General features: G+C 40.9%; 2 protein-coding genes across 2 annotated transcripts in view; both read right to left on the bottom strand.

Annotated features, from left to right (window-relative positions):
- Nucleotides 1–18,937, bottom strand: part of Nell1 (NEL-like 1) — an 887,940-nt gene that overhangs the window by 256,563 nt on the left and 612,440 nt on the right. The gene's annotated exons all lie outside the window — the stretch shown is intronic.
- Nucleotides 6,199–7,537, bottom strand: 4933405O20Rik (RIKEN cDNA 4933405O20 gene). The gene has a single exon (NM_172901.2). The coding sequence runs from the start codon at nt 7,505–7,507 to the stop codon at nt 6,317–6,319; it is 1,191 nt and encodes a 396-aa protein (NP_766489.1). The 5' UTR covers nt 7,508–7,537; the 3' UTR covers nt 6,199–6,316.

Here is an 18,937-nt window from a genome sequence, read left to right as displayed (position 1 = left end):
TTTCCTAGTGTGGCCACATAACACTGTGTATTCCACTGAATGCTGTGCAATAAGTCCCCAGACTCCAATGTTAACCTAACCCTCTAAATATTTCCTTATTCTTAAATCGGCTCTATCTCCAGCCCATTCTGACCAACAGAATGTGGAAGAAACAGTATTAAGACATTTTCAAGGCTAAGCCTTAAGAAATCTACAGACTTAGTTTTCTTTCTTTTTTTTTTTCTTTTTCTTTTTTTTTTTTCAGCTTAGAAACAAGGTATTGTGCTATGAAGGGACCCAGTTACTTCAATTTGTACATGTGGGACAACTGAGGATTCTGACAGGCAGCCATTACTGTCATCATCCAGAAAGACATCTTGGATGTCCCAGCCATTCCCAGCATTCCCTTTAACCTACAGAACTATAACACACAATCATTTGTCCTAAACCACTAGATTGAGGGTCCCATTTAGCAGTAGACAAGCATTTTCTTCTTTTTTTTTTCTTTTTGTTTATTCTTCTCTTATATAGTACAGCCAACCACAGCCTCCCCTCCTTCTACTCTTTCCAGTTGTCCCCCACCCCCACCCCAAGGGACATTTATGTTCCCATGAAGATAAGCTTTGGCCTTCTAAAAAATTAAACAAACCAGAGACCAGAGAGGTTAAGCAACTCCTTCAATGTTAGCATACCTCCTATGTGTGGCAGACTAGAGATGAATGTCAACTCTAGCATTTGAATGAATGAGTGAGTCATTTTAAGGCCACCAGTCAAAACAGAGAGCTGGTGAGAATGAGGTCAGATAAAGGCAAACAGCATGCTGCTATCCTTTGTATTCCAGAAATAAAAGCAAAGCAGAGAGGCTGGTAAAGCCAAAAATGAGATAACAGAATGAGTGCAGAAAGGTGAGTATGGGCACAACCTGCTATTTGACATCGCCGTCTCCCATGACCGGACAGTTCCTCAGACCTCTGTTCAAAATGGAGGTCTTCCTTTACCAGCAGGGCTTCCCCTTCTCTGACTCTGTCTGGGGATACCGACCCCACAATCCCCTACCTGGGAAAAGTCAAGTAGTTCTTGGAAGACCTACAAGTTCAACCTCCTACCCCCCCCCCCAAAAAAAAAAAATCCACCCAGCAAGTACCTGAGATTCCTGGAATGCCTCTCCATACTACTGAGCCATTCACAAAGCTTTAAACATTCATCCTTCTCACTCTCCAAAATTCATATATATCCCTATTCTACCTCAAATAAAATATATGCATACAGGCACCCTGAATAAAAGTATGCTCACAAACTAAGATCATCTAAGAGAGCTATAACTCTAAGATCCTCCTAAGAGAAGGCCATCTTTTTTTTTTTTTTAATGGTGTCCTTTTTCTTTCTTTTTTTATTTTATTTAAACAATTTTTATTAGATATTTTCTTCATTTACAATTTAAATGCTATCCCAAAAGTTCTCTATACCCTTCCCCAGCCCTGCTTCCCAACCTACCCACTCCCGCTTTCTGGCCCTGGCATTCCCCTGTATTGGGGCATATAATCTTTGCAAGACCAAAGGCTTCTCCTCCCAATGATGGCCTATGAGAAGGCCATCTTCTAAAAGAGCTGAAATACTAAAATCTTCCTCAGAGAATGCCTTCTCTCTCTCGATAGAGCACTCATTCCCAGCCAGACTGAGATCCTGCAGACTCCACCCATTCATCCTTCCAGTCTGGTATGCAGCAGCATCTGGACTTACTGAAAGGGAGGAAGCAACGACGTGGAACCACATCTGGATCACAACATGCTGACCACATCTGATGCCCAGACCATAGGAGCCACAGCAGGATGCTCAAGTGAGGAGCACACACCTGATGACACAGGTGAGATACTCAATCGAGGTAAGCAAGTTCAACAGACTTCACACTTGTTTCACTGCCCTATGGGCTCCTGAATTCTTTCGAAAAGAACAACCTTGGATAGGTTTGTAGATGAAAGCCAGACACTATCACTTTGCAATAAATCAGTTCTTCTAATTGCTAACACTTGTCAGTGACTGAAACCTTTCACTTACTCCCGTTTCCTTGAATAAATACTTAGAATGAGTGTGAAGAATAAGCCTGACCCTGTCCTAGGTCTTGACTCTTCAGTGATGGATTCCTCAATCACTCTTACAGCCTAGGGAATATTGCACTGTATGTGCTTAGCTGACTTTCTCCAAAGAACAAAGGGAAGTCACTGAATGCAGAGTCTGAAGAAGGTTACACGGTTCTATTCTGTTTCAAAAGCAACAAATCAGATGCACTGCAGGAAATAAGAAAAAGAAAACTATAGGTAGATACATGTTAACAGAGAATACTTTTAAGTAAAAAAAAAATACTGGGAAGCTTGCAATGCACACACATGTATTTTCATATACACATGTACCCACACATGTGCAGAAACATAAATACACCCAAATTCATACCAGATACACACATACAAAAAAAGAAAGAAAGAAAGAAAGAAAGAAAGAAAGAAAGGAAGGAAGGAAGGAAGGAAGGAAGGAAGGAAGGAAGGGAGAGAGAGAGAGAGAGAGAGAGAGAGAGAGAGAGAGAGAGAGAGAGAGAAACAAGGAGAGAGAATCAGGAAACTTAAGACAGCTTGTTCCTATGGTCCAAAGTATTTTACAGGAATACTAAACACCTTTTATAATATCTGATTCCCTTAACAGTCATCATTTACCATGGCATGTAATGGGAAACACTGATGGTGAGTTTGGAAACCTACTAAGTGCTATGTAATGGCCACCCTTTCTTTGCTTTTTCGGCAATGCTATGATATGAGCACCATCAAACCAGTGTCAACTTTTTCATTAATTTTTTTAAATGTGTATTACATATCTTCTGTGTACTAGTCATCATGGTAAAGATGCAGAGAAGAAAAAAGAATAGCTTCATGCCATTTGTTCTAGAGATACTCAAGTGGAAGAGTGTAACAATGAAAATGGTAAATGACGATAAAGGGTGACAGGTTGTCACCTCCAGAGTTTTTGAGTGTCAGAGAATGAACATTTTAAAACTGGGGATCAATTTCAGCTTCCTTACACCATAACTACCCCCAATTGCTAAACATGACCTGACAGTTGGGCATCTGAAGCTGAGCTGGCTGTGCTTTGAATAAAGCCCCTGGATTCCCTAACCTCCCCGTCTTCATGATGAATACCTTGACTAAAGCAACTTAAAGAAGCAAGGGTTCATTTTAGCCTACATTTCAAGTGTATCATGATAGGGAAGACTTAGTGACTGAGGCTTGAGGTAGCTGGTCGCATTGCACCTGCAATTAGGAAGCAGAAAATAATGAATGTCTATGTTTAGTTCATTTTCTTCTGTTTTTCTGGCAGTTTTGGATGGGTCTTCCCACCTTAATTTACATAATTTATATAGTTATGATGGACATATCCACAGGCTAACAAAATCATTATAGTCCCTCACAGCACTGTCCAAAGCCTTGCGTTCTGAATGAGTTTAGGTCTTGTCATGTTTAAAAATTGGTATTAACCACTACATACTTCTAGCGTTAAGAAAAAGGGTCAAAAGTAGGGAGTGCAATAGTTAATTTGGCCACTGTGGCTTTGTAGGTAGAGATGGCAGGTTAAATCCTTGCTCTGTTCACCAAACAATGGCACAGGTATAGGTCTGAACTATGTAAAAGGTGGGCTACAAACCAAAATGTCTTCAATTGTTGGTAAACCCTCACTTGTGTACCTGACTTTTTCAGGAACTTCTATGTAGGATTGTTTATCACTTTGTCCTCCAGCAAAATTTATCCAACCCTTTTGACCATGGATATATGCATCATTAGGATAAATGAGCTAGCACCTCTGAGACCTTTTTATGGTCCCAGATGAAGAACTTCCATGTGTGATAATGAAGCATGCTGGTATCCACAGCTGCTAGGTTAGATATAAGGATACTGATGATCTCTTTGCTTTTCTCAATCTCACTTCCAAATGCATGCCAATCCTTCTGGGGAAATTATTGTGAGCTTGTAAAACCATTTTTACATTTTCTACTGAGAAAGAACTTCTTTCAGATACTAACAAGATTATGTTTGCATCGTTCCCGACTATAACTTTAAGGATATTGTAAATAGGATATAATAAAGTAATGGTAAATATTTAAGTTAGCTCACAGCTTTTGATTTTTATATGAAATTTTTCATAGTTGACAAATAAACCATAAGAAATTGTGAATCACTGAATATGTGGTTTGTATTCCAGGATTCTTTTTATATAGTAGAGAACTATGGTCTCTGTGACTCTGGAGGGATTTGACAGCCACATTTTTTAAATACAACTGAAAGAAGTTTAAGAGTGTTCTGTCACACACAATATCTACTCGTTGATAAGTGGATATTAGCCCAGAAGCTCAGAATACCCAAGATACAATTTGCAAAACACATGAAACTCCAGAAGAAGGAAGACCAAAGTGTGGACACTTCGATCCTTCTAAGAAGGGGAAACAAAATACCCATGGAAGAAGTTACAGAGACAAAATTCAGAGCAGAGACTGAAGGAATAATCATCCAGAAACTGGCCCACTTGGGGATCCATCCCATAAACAACCACCAAACCCAGACACTATAGTGGATGTCAACAAGAGCTTGCTGACAGGAGCCTGATATAGCTGTCCCCTGAGAGGCTCAGCCAGTGCCTGACTAATACAGAAGTGGATGCTCACAGCCATCCATTAGACAGAGCACAGGGTCCCCAGTGAAGGAGCTAGAAAAAGTACCCAAGGAGCTGAGGGGTTTGCAGCCCCATAGGAGGAACAACAATATGAACTAACTAGTAACCCCAGAGCTCCCTGGGACTAAACCACCAATCAAAGAAAACACACAGAGAGACTCATGGCTCTAGCTACATATGTAGCTGAGGATAACCTAGTCAAGTCATCAAGGGAGGAGAGGCCCTTGGTCCTGTGAAGGTGTTATGCCTCAGTATAGGGGAATGCCTGGGCCAGGAAGCAGAAGTGGGTTGGGGAGCAGGGGGAGGAGGGAGAGGATAGGGTATTTTCGAGGGGAAACTAGGAAAGAGGATAACATTAGAAATGTAAATAAAGGAAATATCTAATAATTAAAAAAAGAGAGAGAGTGTTCTTTCTAGGAGAGCTAAAAGGTCCAAGAGGGAACTCATGTACTCATCAAAACACCATAGAGAATTCCTAACACAAATATCTTAACCATCACCAGGAGAAAGGAGATCGTTGTGGGTGTGGGAGCCTTCTACACTAGCTCAGTTTCATTATTAAAAGTATAATATACACTTAGTAGGCAAACTTTATAGCACTGATTAATTCATTAATAACTTCTACAGGAAAGCAAGTCTCCTCTCTCGGTTTGATTGCTAAATTTCAGTGGCTCAGATAAGGAGAAAAATCACTTTTTCAAGGCTCTGATATGCCAGGCAGTGGTGGTGAATGCCTTTAATCCCAGCACTTGGAAAGCAGAGGCAGGCAGATTTTGAGTGGGAGGCCAGCCTGGTCTACAGAGTGAGTTTCAGGAAAACCAGGGCTATACAGAGAAACCCTGTCTTGAAAAAGAAGAAGAAAGAAGAAGAAGAAGAAAGAAGAAGAAAGAAGAAGAAGAAGAAGGAGGAGGAGGAGGAGGAGGAGGAGGAGGAGGAGGAGGAGGAGGAGGAGAAGGAGAAGGAGAAGGAGAAGGAGAAGGAGAAGGAGAAGGAGAAGGAGAAGGAGAAGAAGAAGAAGAAGAAGAAGAAGAAGAAGAAGAAGAAGAAGAAGAAGAAGAAGAAGAAGAAGAAGAAGCAGCAGCAGCAGCAGCAGCAGCAGCAGCAGCAGAAGAAGAAGAAGAAGAAGAAGAAGAAGAAGAAGAAGAAGAAGAAGAAGAAGAAGAAGAAGAAGAAGAAGAAGAGGAGGAGAAGAGAGAAGAGAGAAGAAGAAAGGAGAAGAAGGAGAAGAAGGAGGAGAAGAAGAAGAAGAAGAAGAAGAGAGAAGAAGAGAGAAGAGAGAAGAAGAAATGAGAAGGAGAAGGAGGAGGAGGAGGAGGAGGAGGAGGAGGAGGAGGAGGAGGAGGAGGAGGAGGAGGAGGAGGAAAAGGTTCTGAGAAAAACCTTGAACTTTCTGATTTATTCAACATACTATATCCCAGAGAGGTGAGGACTTTGGAATAAACTTTCAGGGAAATTCCTGTTTGTCCACATTGTGAAAAGCTTTGCTAATTAAAGTAAGCATTGTTTACTGAATTTAAATTTAATGGAAAAACCAATATTGATCCCCCCACCTTCCCTTCCAGTGAATTGGCAATGTTCACTCTCAATTCATGCTGAGTAAGCTAGCTGGACTCTCTGAGGGGGTGAATCAAGTGAACTGCAGGAAGAAATTTGGATGACAACCACTAGTTTGTTCTTTCATGTGGTGTAAGATATACTCTACAGTGCTTGCAGTGTTCCCTTGACCTCCAATGTCTGGAGTGCAGACAGCTTTGTTTTGTAAGGACGCCATGACTGCAGAGCGGATGTGAGTGGCATAGGGTTGGAGATCAAGGTAGTCCAGCATGATACAGCTGGTCAGCAGCATGGCGACAGGATTGGCAATATTTCTGTGAGCCAAATCTTTACCTATTTCCTTTGAACCCATCTCAAATATTGCATATGAATCACCATAATTGGCTCCAGGGACAATTCCTGACCCTCCAACCAGTCCTGTGCAGATACTGTTGATAATGTTGCCATAAAGATTGGGCATCACCATGACATCAAACTGTTGGGGCTTCGATACCAACTGCATTGTGGTGTTGTCTATAATCATACTCTCTAAGGTGATCTGAGGATAGTGAGCTGCCACATCCTTACAGCACTGAAGGAAGAGCCCATCTCCCAGTTTCATGATGTTGGCTTTGTGAACAACTGTCACCTTTTTCCGCCCCATCTTTTGGGCCAACTTGAAGGCATAATCAGCAATGCGCACAGACTTGGTCTTTGTCACAATCTTAAGGCTTTCTACCACGCCTTTCACGCTCTCATGCTCTAGGTTAGTGTACTCCCCCTCTGTATTCTCCCGAACAACCAAGATGTCTATGTCTTTGTGTCGGGTCATAACACCAGGAAAAGTCTTGAAATGGACGACACTGGCATAGAGGTCAAGGATGGTGCGAAACTTGGTGTTGTGAGACTTGTAACGGGCAGGCAGATTGTGGTTGGTTGCAATATTGCCCTTCAGAGCGACACGGTTCCGACGGATGGCCATGAGAGCATTGTTGATCTCCTCTTCATTAGATGTCGAGGTGACCCACACCTCTTCAAAGTCCACTGGCACACAATTTGATCTGAATATTTTCTTGACATGAACCATAAGCTCAGGCCCAATGCCATCTCCAGGAATCATAGCCACCGTGTGTCTTCCTCCATACTTTGGTGAAGGAGGCACTGCGCAATGTGAGCAGAAACTTCTGAAGGAGGTCACAAGCTCACACACTACCTCCCTAGAATGGCCAAGAAACACAGCATATTGGAGAACTGTTTTCATAGAACAGCTGGTTACTGCCAACATCTTTACTATCGTGGCTGTCCTTACTCTTTCTTAGAAACAGTTTGCTTTGGAGTTCTGAGGCAATGATTCCTTCTTGAGTCACAATTCTCTCTCCTTCCTTACATTCTGTTTTACAGACATTCTACTCGTGTAAGCATGCTAGATATGGAACAATAGGGTGTCTACACTAAAAGCTGCAAACATTTTCTGGCTAGGTAATAATTCATGTTTATGGGCTCTGCTCTAAAAATACGACTTTTTAAAAATTTTGCTTTTTTGAAAAAATGTAATTCTCTTTCATATATTAGATCTCATCCACAGTATCCCCTCCTTCCACTCTTCCTAGTCCAACTTCCCAAACTTCCTTCCCACCCAGATCTACTCCTCTGTTTCCCTGTGCCCCTCAGCACAATAGACTGAGTCACTCTCATAGTTTTGAAAACTTAGTACCTGTATACATTGTATTTTATATGTATCTACTACCTCTACTTCCCTCCAGCTCCTGGCAGGATGTCCCAACACATCCACCTTCAAATTTCATGTCCTTAAAAAAAAATCAATAACCTACTAACTGATTAGGATTTTCCTTATGTGCCTGGGTAAAGAGACATCTTTAAATGGGAAGCTTATAGGCTATAGGGGAGACTCACTATTGCTTTGCTAAATAGTTGTTTTATTAAACTGTCTTTTAAATATGTTTATATTCAGAGATTTGTGCCACTGATCCCAACCTTGGTCAGAGAAACATCTTTTTACATTAGGTAGTGATTAATACAGAGACTTATGACTGATTATAATGTTGAGAATAAGTAATTGACTGCAGAGCTGTAGATAAGATAACTACATCAAATTCCTCTGATCTGATGGTTAAGAAACATCTAAAAATAAGTCAGAAAGACAGTAAGAGCCAGAGTATGAAGAAGGGACCATGAAATGCCATGTTCTAGATAGTACATGACTGATGCACATATAATTTAATTTTTTAACTAGACTTTATTTTCCAACAATTACAGAGGCACAGAGGAACTGAGATGAAGATAGTGGCATTCCTCACATACCCAGGCCATGATTTAGACATAGATTTCCCCTGGTCAGAATCCTGCCTGCAAATGATACATGTTTAATAACTGATGAATAAACATTGGCAAACCTTTGTGACTCATAACCTATGGTTTGCTCTAGGATTTTCTTCCAATTTTAAACCGGGTATATATTTACACAAATATAGAATGCCATGTATCCATTGTTATAGTGCCATAATTGGGTTTCTTCTTTAACACATTCTAAGAAAATCTCTGGGTAAGAAATGAAATTCCTTGGAAACACCTATATATTTATGGAATGAGCATTCCTGGAGTTGACAGCAAAGTATTGTTTAATAGTGTTGGTGCATTCTGAAATGTAAGAGCTACTGAGCTAAGAAATGACCCCAACAGGATGAACAGCGGCATCAGAGTAAGGATTAACATACCAAGAACAGTGTTTTCAGAGATATTTAGATCAGTAGCAGGATATGGCCAGACATGGGGACTGTGAGCATCATTCTGAATGCATTTAACAGACTGGGGGGAAAATGTGCAGTCAATGAAGAAATGGGCCACACTGGAAGAACAGTAAACTGGGTGAGGAAAGATGATCTAAATAAGTTCACTTTTAGTATGCTATGTCTTTGAAGCCTGGATGATAGCCACACAATGACCTCTAGTGAATAGCTTAATAAATGAGTTGGAAGTCCCTGATGAGAGATCATGGGTGAAGGTATAGATTCGGGAGTCATCAACATATCAGAGAGGTATATAGGAGTATAAACAATAGCCTGAAGTAGAGGATCCCTACCTTGTTTTTGCTGCTATGGATGACAAATGACATCCACAGGAAATAGTCCCATATAGGCCCACACATATACATGTGCACATAAAGTACTTGACAAAACAGAGCAAAAGGTCTCTAAGTTGATTTGTAGGAAATATGCAGAAAAAGCAAAATTGTTCTACAAATGATTATGAAATCTATTACTTGTTTTAAACCACATCACTTTTAAGGAAAAATGTAGATGCACATTTTCTAATATTAAAACCATATTTAACTGTATATCAAAGATACAACTCAGTTCTCTCTAGGTAATGTAAGTAGAGCAGCATCCAGTAACTCAGACTAAGAAAAATAATTATAATCTCAACATCAAAATGTACAGAAATTGTATTTCTGTGTAGTCTTTATGCTAATACTATAGGATACAAATGACTAAGCCTCTAACTTGGATGACTGCTTTACTCCTGATATGGAAGTTTTAAGGGTTTAAGGTGTCCTCACTCTTGTTTCTGTGTTATAAGGAAACAGGTAAATATACATGTCTTATCAGCCTAGCTTCTTAGTTATCTATGTAAAATATCAAGGAAACAAATACACATATAAACCCACAGTTCACAGACTGTAGCCTATCAGAGTTGTTGTAACGTTTAAAAAGTAGCTTTAGTAATTCTAGAAGAAATACACCTATTGTCTTTTGAACATTTGCATCCTTCCCCCATCTCCTCTCAGATCAACCACCCAACTTTGCGTCTTCATTTTTGAAAAGCCACTCAGTCTTTTGGTACCTCCTACATCTTCTCTCATGTATGGATATGGGCTGAACATGCAGATCTATCAAGGGCTACAACCTAAACATAACTACCTCTTACTCTTGAAAGCTAACATTACCTAGACACACACACACACACACACACACACACACACACACACACACACACATAGGGACACAAAAGTTAGATGTGGCAGGCCACTTGGTTTTCTGGTTTTAGTTTGCATAGGTCTTATGTGTGTTGTCATAGCCATTGTCAGAATTGCTACATCTACATTAACAACAGATCATAGACATTTCAAGAAATATGAGCCAATGAATGATAGCCAATCCCCTATCACATATAACCCAAGATATCATATTGAAATATAGTTGAGGAAATGTTGCATCCTATGGGAGTAACTCTGTGGTGAGTCTGAGTCATTGAAAAAGTAATCCACTTACAAGCACTTTCAATGTAAGGCATATGAATAAGTGCAGTGTGGTTAGGTCATAGCTGATTGTACCATGATGTAGTAATATTGTCATGCAAGTGTGGTCTGGGAAGATGTCTGCCGAGACAGCATAAGAGATGACAGCAATGAAAAGGACTTCAGTATTTGAAGCCTTAGAGGAGAATAACTGAGAAGAATGCACTGGAATGCTGGACTTACTAAGAGAGGCCATTGTTTTCTAAGGGAGGTGACATGTCCATGGACAGGATAGTTAACCCTATCACAATTCTGTAAAGAGGGAAGTATAGCAACCAGTAATAGCAACCAGGACTCAATGGCAACTTCAACAATGAAGGCAGATTAATGGTTAACAGCATGGGCTCCAGAGCCAAGAGGCCTACCATATCTAACTTTGTGTCCATGTCCGTGTGTGTGTGTGTGTGTGTGTGTGTGTGTGTGTGTGTGTGTGTGTGAACATGCATGTAGAAGCAGAGATCTACTTACCTTCCTTGATCACTCTCTATCTTATATTTTGTTCACTTATTTTTTGCATGTGTGTGTGAATGTGTGTGTGGGGGGGCGTATATCATGTGTGCATACATGCTCATGCTCATGTGTATAACATCCATGTGAGAAGGTACATGTATGGGCACAAGTGTCAATGTGTCTATGTGCATGTGTAGGTCCAAGGCTGATGCTGAGAGTCTTTGTCAATCACTTCCCACCTTACATTATTCACTAAGGTAGGGTTTCTAAATTGAACTTACACTCATCAATATGGCAAGTATAACTAGCCAGCTTGTCCCAAGATCAGACCTACTTTAAGAGCACTATAACTACAGTGGAGCTACCATATCCACATAGCATTTACATTGGTATTAGGGATTTGAATCTTTATCCTTCTTTGGCAAGGGTTTTATCCATGATGATACCTCCCTAGTCCTCCACTTTAGTTTTTGAGACTAAAAATAGCTAACTTGCTCAATGAACCTGGATCTCACCAATTCAAGAAAATGGACAATAGAACAAACACCAGGATTTCTTCTGTCTTTCTCTAATTTCCCAGCATTAAACTTTTGGTATGCACTTCCATAATTGGCTAGTTACCAAAGATCTGAATGCAGGTCCTCACAATTGCACAGTAAGAGTTTCACAGACTCTCCTAGCTCTTACCAATGTATTCTCCTCAAATTATATGACCTATTTTAGAACCTGCATTCCAGAGAGAAGAGCAAAATAAAAATGGACACATAGATGACAGACTGAAAGGCATGCAGATCTCTTAATGCCACCGTAAAAGTGCTATGAAACAAATACAAATACCTTTACTTTCAGAATTTGAATTATTAGACAGACTTAAAATATAGAATATAAACATAATAACTCACATATATGTTATATAAGTATATATGCATACATATATATTCAGATCCCTAGTACTCATTTAAATGCTAGATGTGTGTGGTAGCTCAACTATAATTATAATACTCTTAAAGTAGGTTAGATCCTGGGGCAAGTTGGCTAGCTAGACTTGCCATACTCTCACTATATATATATACATTACACACACACACACACACACACACACACACACACACACACACACATATATATATATATATATATATATATATATATATATATATATATATATATATATATATATATATATATATACATATATAATGTGCATAGAGATGTGGTGATAAATGGTTTCCTAATGACAGGGCTGGAATGAGTTACCTATGTACCTGATAAGGATGAATAACACAGGGACTTCAGTACAACTATAAGACAGGACAAGTAGCATATGGAGGAAGGGGAGAGAGAGGCTTTCTGAAATGGAGACAAAATTGAAAGGCCTGTAGGGTGTGCTAAGTTTCCCTGGTTGGCTGCATTTATGGGAGAAAATAGGCACAGACAAAAAGAGAAAGTAATTGGGGTCAGAGATTAGGAGTCTTCAACGACAAACTTATGATCTCTATGATACCCTAAGGGCAGCATGGAAGGCTTCAAAAATAAAGGCTTTAAGTGGTGTGACTTTAAAAGGAAAGCACGCATTAGAAAGAGGAAGAAAGGCAGAAAACTTGAAGGATTAGGGTGACTTTATATAGCAAGACTTACCTTGATACAAGCAGAAAAATTTAAATGCACACACACATAGAACTGGAAAGAGAGGGAGAGGGGGGAGGGGAAGGGGAAGAGAGGGTTCTTGATATTCATTTGAATTTGTGAGAACCAAGTCACTGATAATTTTGCTTTACATTTTTCCAAAACTACACTGTCAATGTATTCCAGGTTCTACATTGCACATTAGTTCAATCCCTTGCACAGATCCTGCCTTTATCATTTGAGAGCAACAGAAGTAAGATGCTAAGGATATTAATAATTCCTTATAATTTAACAAAAATGCTGGGCCTTAGTCTCTTCAGACCCATTTGTGCTCTTCTCCCTCGTTGTGCACCTTTCCTTGGGGCAGCAGTGTCACCATGAACTCCCTCCCCGACATGCCCATGAGACAGAGAGCAAGAGTCTTACTCACAAGCACACAGGTCACCATGGCAGAGCTTCAAATCTTTACAACGTACAATGATAATTGTGCAGAACTACCAATAGCTGCTAACAGGCATCTAGGTTAAGGGTCCTTTAAAAGCATGTACTTGCAATAACTCTATCTCAAAGACCCACTAAAATTCTAAATTTCTTTTTTGTTTCCCTGTTGTAGAAGTTTGCATATTTGCAAGGGTCATGGGAATTACAGAGGATAAGAATTTCTGAAAATTAGAAATTAGATATAAAGGGGTAGTGCCTGCCTCCTCAGACACTGAGAGCCAAATGTCAATTATAGCAGAGGGAGAAAAAGAAATAATTAGGTTCACAACACAGAAGGAAAACATAGGAACTAACAGAGGGGGAGCTAACATCTATTTAATAATTATACACCCAGGCAGTTCTTCCTCATTCTGCCCTCGCAGATGGCTGTGATCCCAGAAGCCTATGAGAAGAGGATAGTTCGACCTTTGGTCCTCAGAAACACTATATACAATTCAGTGCAGACTCAGTATTGACTATTAGAAAAAGAAGAAAGCCATACTGTGTGCTAGATATGGCCTACATTGTCTGGACATATGTATTGAAAAGTATTGCCAACAAACTGAAAAAAAAATCTAAATATAGAATACTGACAATCAGATCATTCCCAAGAGAAGGGGCCCACTGAAGTCTATGGTCAAACTGTACAGCAAAGAATAGAAGTTGCAATTTTCCTGCTCAGCTCTTAAATATGAGTGAAAAGCCAGGGGAATCATTGGTGGGATACATCTAAAATGAGAAGCAGAAAGCCAAACAACTCAAAAGACAAATATTATGAGGGAGGCACAGGGACCTACTTCATGTATCAACACTAATATCTGAAGACAAAGGGGGCAAAAAAAAATCAGGAAACAAAAACAATATCCTCTGAGAACAACGATGAGGAGAAAGAACTCATTTTCTGACATAGAAGTAGATGCTCACAGTCAGCTATTGGAAGGAGCACAGGGCCCCCAATGGAGGAGCTAGAGAAAGTACCCAAGGAGCTAAAGGGATCTGCAACCCTATAGGTGCAACAACATTATAAACTAACCAGTACCCTGGAGCTCTTGACTCTAGCTGCACATGTATCAAAAGATGGCCTAGTTGGACATCACTGGAAAGAGGCCCATTGGACATGCAAACTTTATATGCCCCAGTACAGGGGAATGCCAGGACCAAAAAATGGGAATGGGTGGGTAGGGAAGTGGGGGAGAGGGTATGGGGGACTTTTGGGATAGCATTCTAAATGTAATTGAGGAAAATACGTAATAATAAAAAATATTTTAAAAATAAATAAATAAATAAAAGAAAGGGACAGCAAAACCAAAAGAGAGGAGAAAGTGTTGGAAGTCAAAATGAGAAATTTTCACATATGTACATGCACATACATAAGCTTGAAAATGAATAAGAAAGTTGCAAGGCTCGGCATCAATGCCTTAAGAGCACTAGCCAAAGAAATGGAAGGCAAAACATGTATAAGCCAGAGAATACAGGAGTCACCAAAGTCATAAAGCAAGACATTTGCACATTTAAACTTTATGAGTTTCAGAGTGAAACAGTCCACTGAGTATCTACCCGTCAGAATAAAAGAAAATGAAACCAGTTTGTTCTAGTTTCATTTTCATTGCTTGATGATAAAGAAAGAGAGAAAGAAAGAGAAGGAAAGGGAAAAGGAGGGAGGGGGAGGGGAGGGGAAAGAAGAGACAGGAGAGGACAGGAGACAGGAGAGGACAGGAGACAGGAGAGGACTGGAGACAGGAGGGGAGGGGAGGGGAGGGGAGGGGAGGGGAGGGGAGGAGGGGAGGGGAGAGGAAGGGAGGAGGGGAGGGGAGGGGCAGGGGAGGGGAGGGGAGGGGAGGGAGGAGGGGAGGGGAGGGAGGAGGGGAGGGGAGGGGAGGGGAGGAGAGGGGAGAGGGGAGAGGAGGGGAGGGGAGGGGAGGGGAGGGGAGGGGAGGGGAGAGGGGAGAGGGGAGAGGGGAGAGGGGAGAGGAGAGGAGAGGAGAGGAGAGGAGAGGAGAGGAGAGGAGAGGAGAGGAGAGGAGAGGAGAGGAGGGAGAGGAGAGGAGAGGAGAGATCATCACATCCTTCTGTGGTGCATGCTTGCTTTCAGCTAGCTTTTCCTTTCTTACAATATTCAGGACTTCCTGCCTAAGGAATTATATGATACACAATGGCTTGAGTTTCCCCACATCAATTAAATAGCAGGATAATCCATTGCAGACATGTCCTAATCTGGAAAAATAATTGACTGAAAACTCTCTTCCAAGGTGATTCTAGGCTGTGCCAAAGGGACAATTGACACTGAGCAGCACCCCATGTCACTGTGTAAGCTAAAGGAAAGCAGAGACACCTTGGGTTTCTGAACTATCAAATCCTAACCTGAAAGGATGCTCTAAGAATCTGAAGGAGAAACTCATTCATAGTAAAATAATTTTTTAAATCACTATTCTTAAATGTTGGTTAAATTAATTTTAGAACATTTGCATTTTGCTCATATTCCAGGTATTTAAGCAATGCAGAAATATTCAGTCAACACTTTTTTAGAGCGATAGTCTCAAAACTTTCTCATCAGGCACTTCAATAATGTGTTTCACCAAGCTAGGACAGTGTCTTAGTCAGGGTTTCTATTCCTGCACAAACATCATGACCAAGAAACAAGTTGGGGAGGAAAGGGTTTATTCGGCTTACACTTCCATTCTGCTGTTCATCACCAAGGAAGCCAGGACTGGAACTCAAGCAGGTCAGGAAGCAGGAGCTGATGCAGAGGCCATGGAGGGATGTTCTTTACTGGCTTGCCTCACCTGGCTTGCTCAGCCTGCTCTCTTATAGAACCCAAGACTACCAGCCCAGAGATGGTCCCACCCACAAGGGGCCTTTCCCCCTTGATCACTAATTGAGAAAATGCCTTACAGTTGGATCTCATGGAGGCATTTTCTCACTGAAGCTTCTTTCTCTATGATAACTCCAGCTGTGTCAAGTTGACACAAAACTAGCCAGTACAGACAGTAATGCAAGAAAGAACACAGACAATGTGCCAAAATCCAGGGCTTCCTTCCACAGGGAGAGGCAAAGAGCATTCTTTGGAACAAACTGAGGAGACAGCCTAGAAATCAGTTGAACTGGGTGTGGAGGGGCTAAGGGAAACAGCTAATGTCTTGAAGAGCATCTATTGCTTGGGTTGGAACTTAAAAATTATTATAGGTACATAATAAATTAATCAAGAATATGATTATTAATGGTAAGGGGAACAAACGCCTTCCATGCAAGAAAATCAATGTTGTGTATCCCATAATCTGCTCATGATCATTTCATACACAGCTACACTAACAAAAAAACACAGACTACTGATGCAGCAAGAGTGTAGAGCAGTAACCAGCAGCTGGATTAACTTAAGTAGGGAGAGGTGATCTACAAATTGTCTAAATTGGAACTATGATAATGTAATAAAAAGCATACTGTTTTGAGACTCTAAGGGAGCAGCTGAGAGAATCTGTAAACAGAATTGACCATCATTGTCTCATGGGTAGGAAGTCTTTAAGTAAAGCCTGTTGAGGCACTGAAGCCTAAGAGGAAAAAGTCACAGATGCCCTGGGGTCCAATGCTGGCTGCTCCACTCGCATCTATTAGAGCCTTATTCTAACAAAACTGCTTATGACTCTTACTTACAGCTATGATCACCTGGCTTGGGGCAGAATGTTAAACCTCCTCTCTCTCACTTGCCTTTTCTGTAAATGACGGTAATGTCTTCCTCATACAGATTGGCAAGAATTGAATATAGGAAACGTGAATGTTACCTAGGTCATTATTATTCATACAAATACAGTATGTTGGAGTAGCCTCAGTCCAAATAAATAAGATTAAGAGAATATGCTATTTCACTGTATTTGAACTCAACTTGTATACTTTGGCCCAAATTTAGAATTTAAAAAAAATGCCAAGAAAACAGTATCTGTGTAGTGTATTGAATGCTTTCACAGCCGAGTACTACTCCTTTCTATCCTCATTTATTATCTATTCACATATACAGAAATTTCCTCCAATTACAGAATATTGGAAACACTTAATATCCCAATCTCCCTTCACTTAACAATTTGAGAAATTGATGTAAGGTATTAATATGTCTTCTAGAGGGAAATGAAAGAGCTCCTATTTATAATTCTCCCCTTACTCTGAGAAATTATTTTAAGATCAGTCTTCATATTTTGTGAATACTGACTAATTTTTAATAATTCTTGAGCCTGTGTGAGTATGAGCTAAAATTCATTCACCTAAAAAAAAAAAAGTGAGACGCCATTCAATAACCCTCAAGACAAAATATCATTTCCCTCCTGCAGATGAGGACTCTGTCTGCTGCATGCTGATTAGTTCATGCCTGGGATGCCAGCTAGAAGACAGAGCTTTCCTTTGCTCAGTTATAGCTTGGCATGGAATGCCAGAGCATAGGAATGTGCTACCCCACGCACATTGACCAATCAACAGTGTTCCATGTGGTTTTTACTTTCCGACTATCAGAAATTATGTAACAAACAAAGATACCAGGATAATCTGTACTGCCGATAAGACATGTGTGCACATCACCACGGCCAGTCATGACACTGAAAGTTCCTTTGCCTGTTCACAGTGACCCCTAATAAAGACATTCTCATCTGACAGAAGGAGTCTCGGGGATGGCGCTCTTTCTCTTTCCTGCAGCAGCCTGGAGTGCTGCCTGTCAAAGTTAATTACCAGCAGAACAGAAAACCTATCACTTGCCCATTACCCTGTTAACACATCCACAAGAAGCAATGTGAAAGGAACACAGGGTGCTGACACTTGCTAGAGACCTGGGCTACGGGCCTCACTGAGGCTGTGTGTCAGAGAGAAGATTATGGAGTAAGTCTAGGCACCTGTTCTCAGAGGCAAATGAGATGTGTCAGGTTTGCTGAAATTAATTTTAGCCACAGGTGGCAGAGTCAGGGTCTCCTCCCACTTGCAGACTTTTTGACTGCTGTTTGACAGAAATTTTGAAAGTTTATGTTGGCTCTGACCCTAAGCAAAGGATGGTGGACTGCTAGCTTTTGTGCAGGGGAATTACACTTCACCTCTGCAGTTCTCGCTGGAGAAGTGTCAACTGCTCATCTGCAACCTCAGACTTGATGGTAGAACCTAGTGGAGTCTGTAAAGGAAGAAAGAGCTCAGTTCACAGTGAACCAGTGTTTGTGGGGTGAATGCGCTGCACACAGAAGCTCAGGGAAGACACTGAGTGGGCTGCCAGGTGCCTGTACTCATAGAACTCAGGAGACTGAGGCAGTGGAACTACAAGGTTGAGATCAGCCTGGGCTAAATAGAAAGCTAGAAGTCAGCATAGGTAACACAGGGAGATAACTGCTCAAAAACAAAACCCAATCTCTGCTGTGACTCAGGGTAATCTATATCTGAAGGATGGACCTAGGGACTTCAGACTGCTGCTGCTGTGAATAGTAGTCCACTCTATATATGCACCACATCGCATCAGCCCTTTGTAGGTTGAAGGATATTAAGGTTGTTTCTCTTTTCTAGCCGAGCAAGCATCGGTGGAGTCGGATACCAGGTCCTCTGGACAGATGCCAGAGAGTGGTATAGCTGCCTCATATGGGAGTTTTACGAATTTTTTAATATAACGAGAGAATTCTCCCCACTGATTTCCACAGTGGCTACACTAGTTTGAAATCCCACCAACAGGGAATATGGCTTCTCTTTTGCCTGTGTCCCCTTCAGCATGTTCTGGTTGTTTTGCTGTTCTTTGCCACTCTGACTGGGGTTAGATGAAATCTCGGCGTTGTTGGGATTTATATTTCCCTGATTCACAGAACAATGAACAATGTTTGAGACATTTCTTAGCCA

Source organism: Mus musculus, chromosome 7 (genome assembly GCF_000001635.26).
Source record: "Mus musculus strain C57BL/6J chromosome 7, GRCm38.p6 C57BL/6J".
NCBI classification, from domain to species: domain Eukaryota; kingdom Metazoa; phylum Chordata; class Mammalia; order Rodentia; family Muridae; genus Mus; species Mus musculus.
This window is presented reverse-complemented; position numbering and strand designations above follow the sequence as displayed.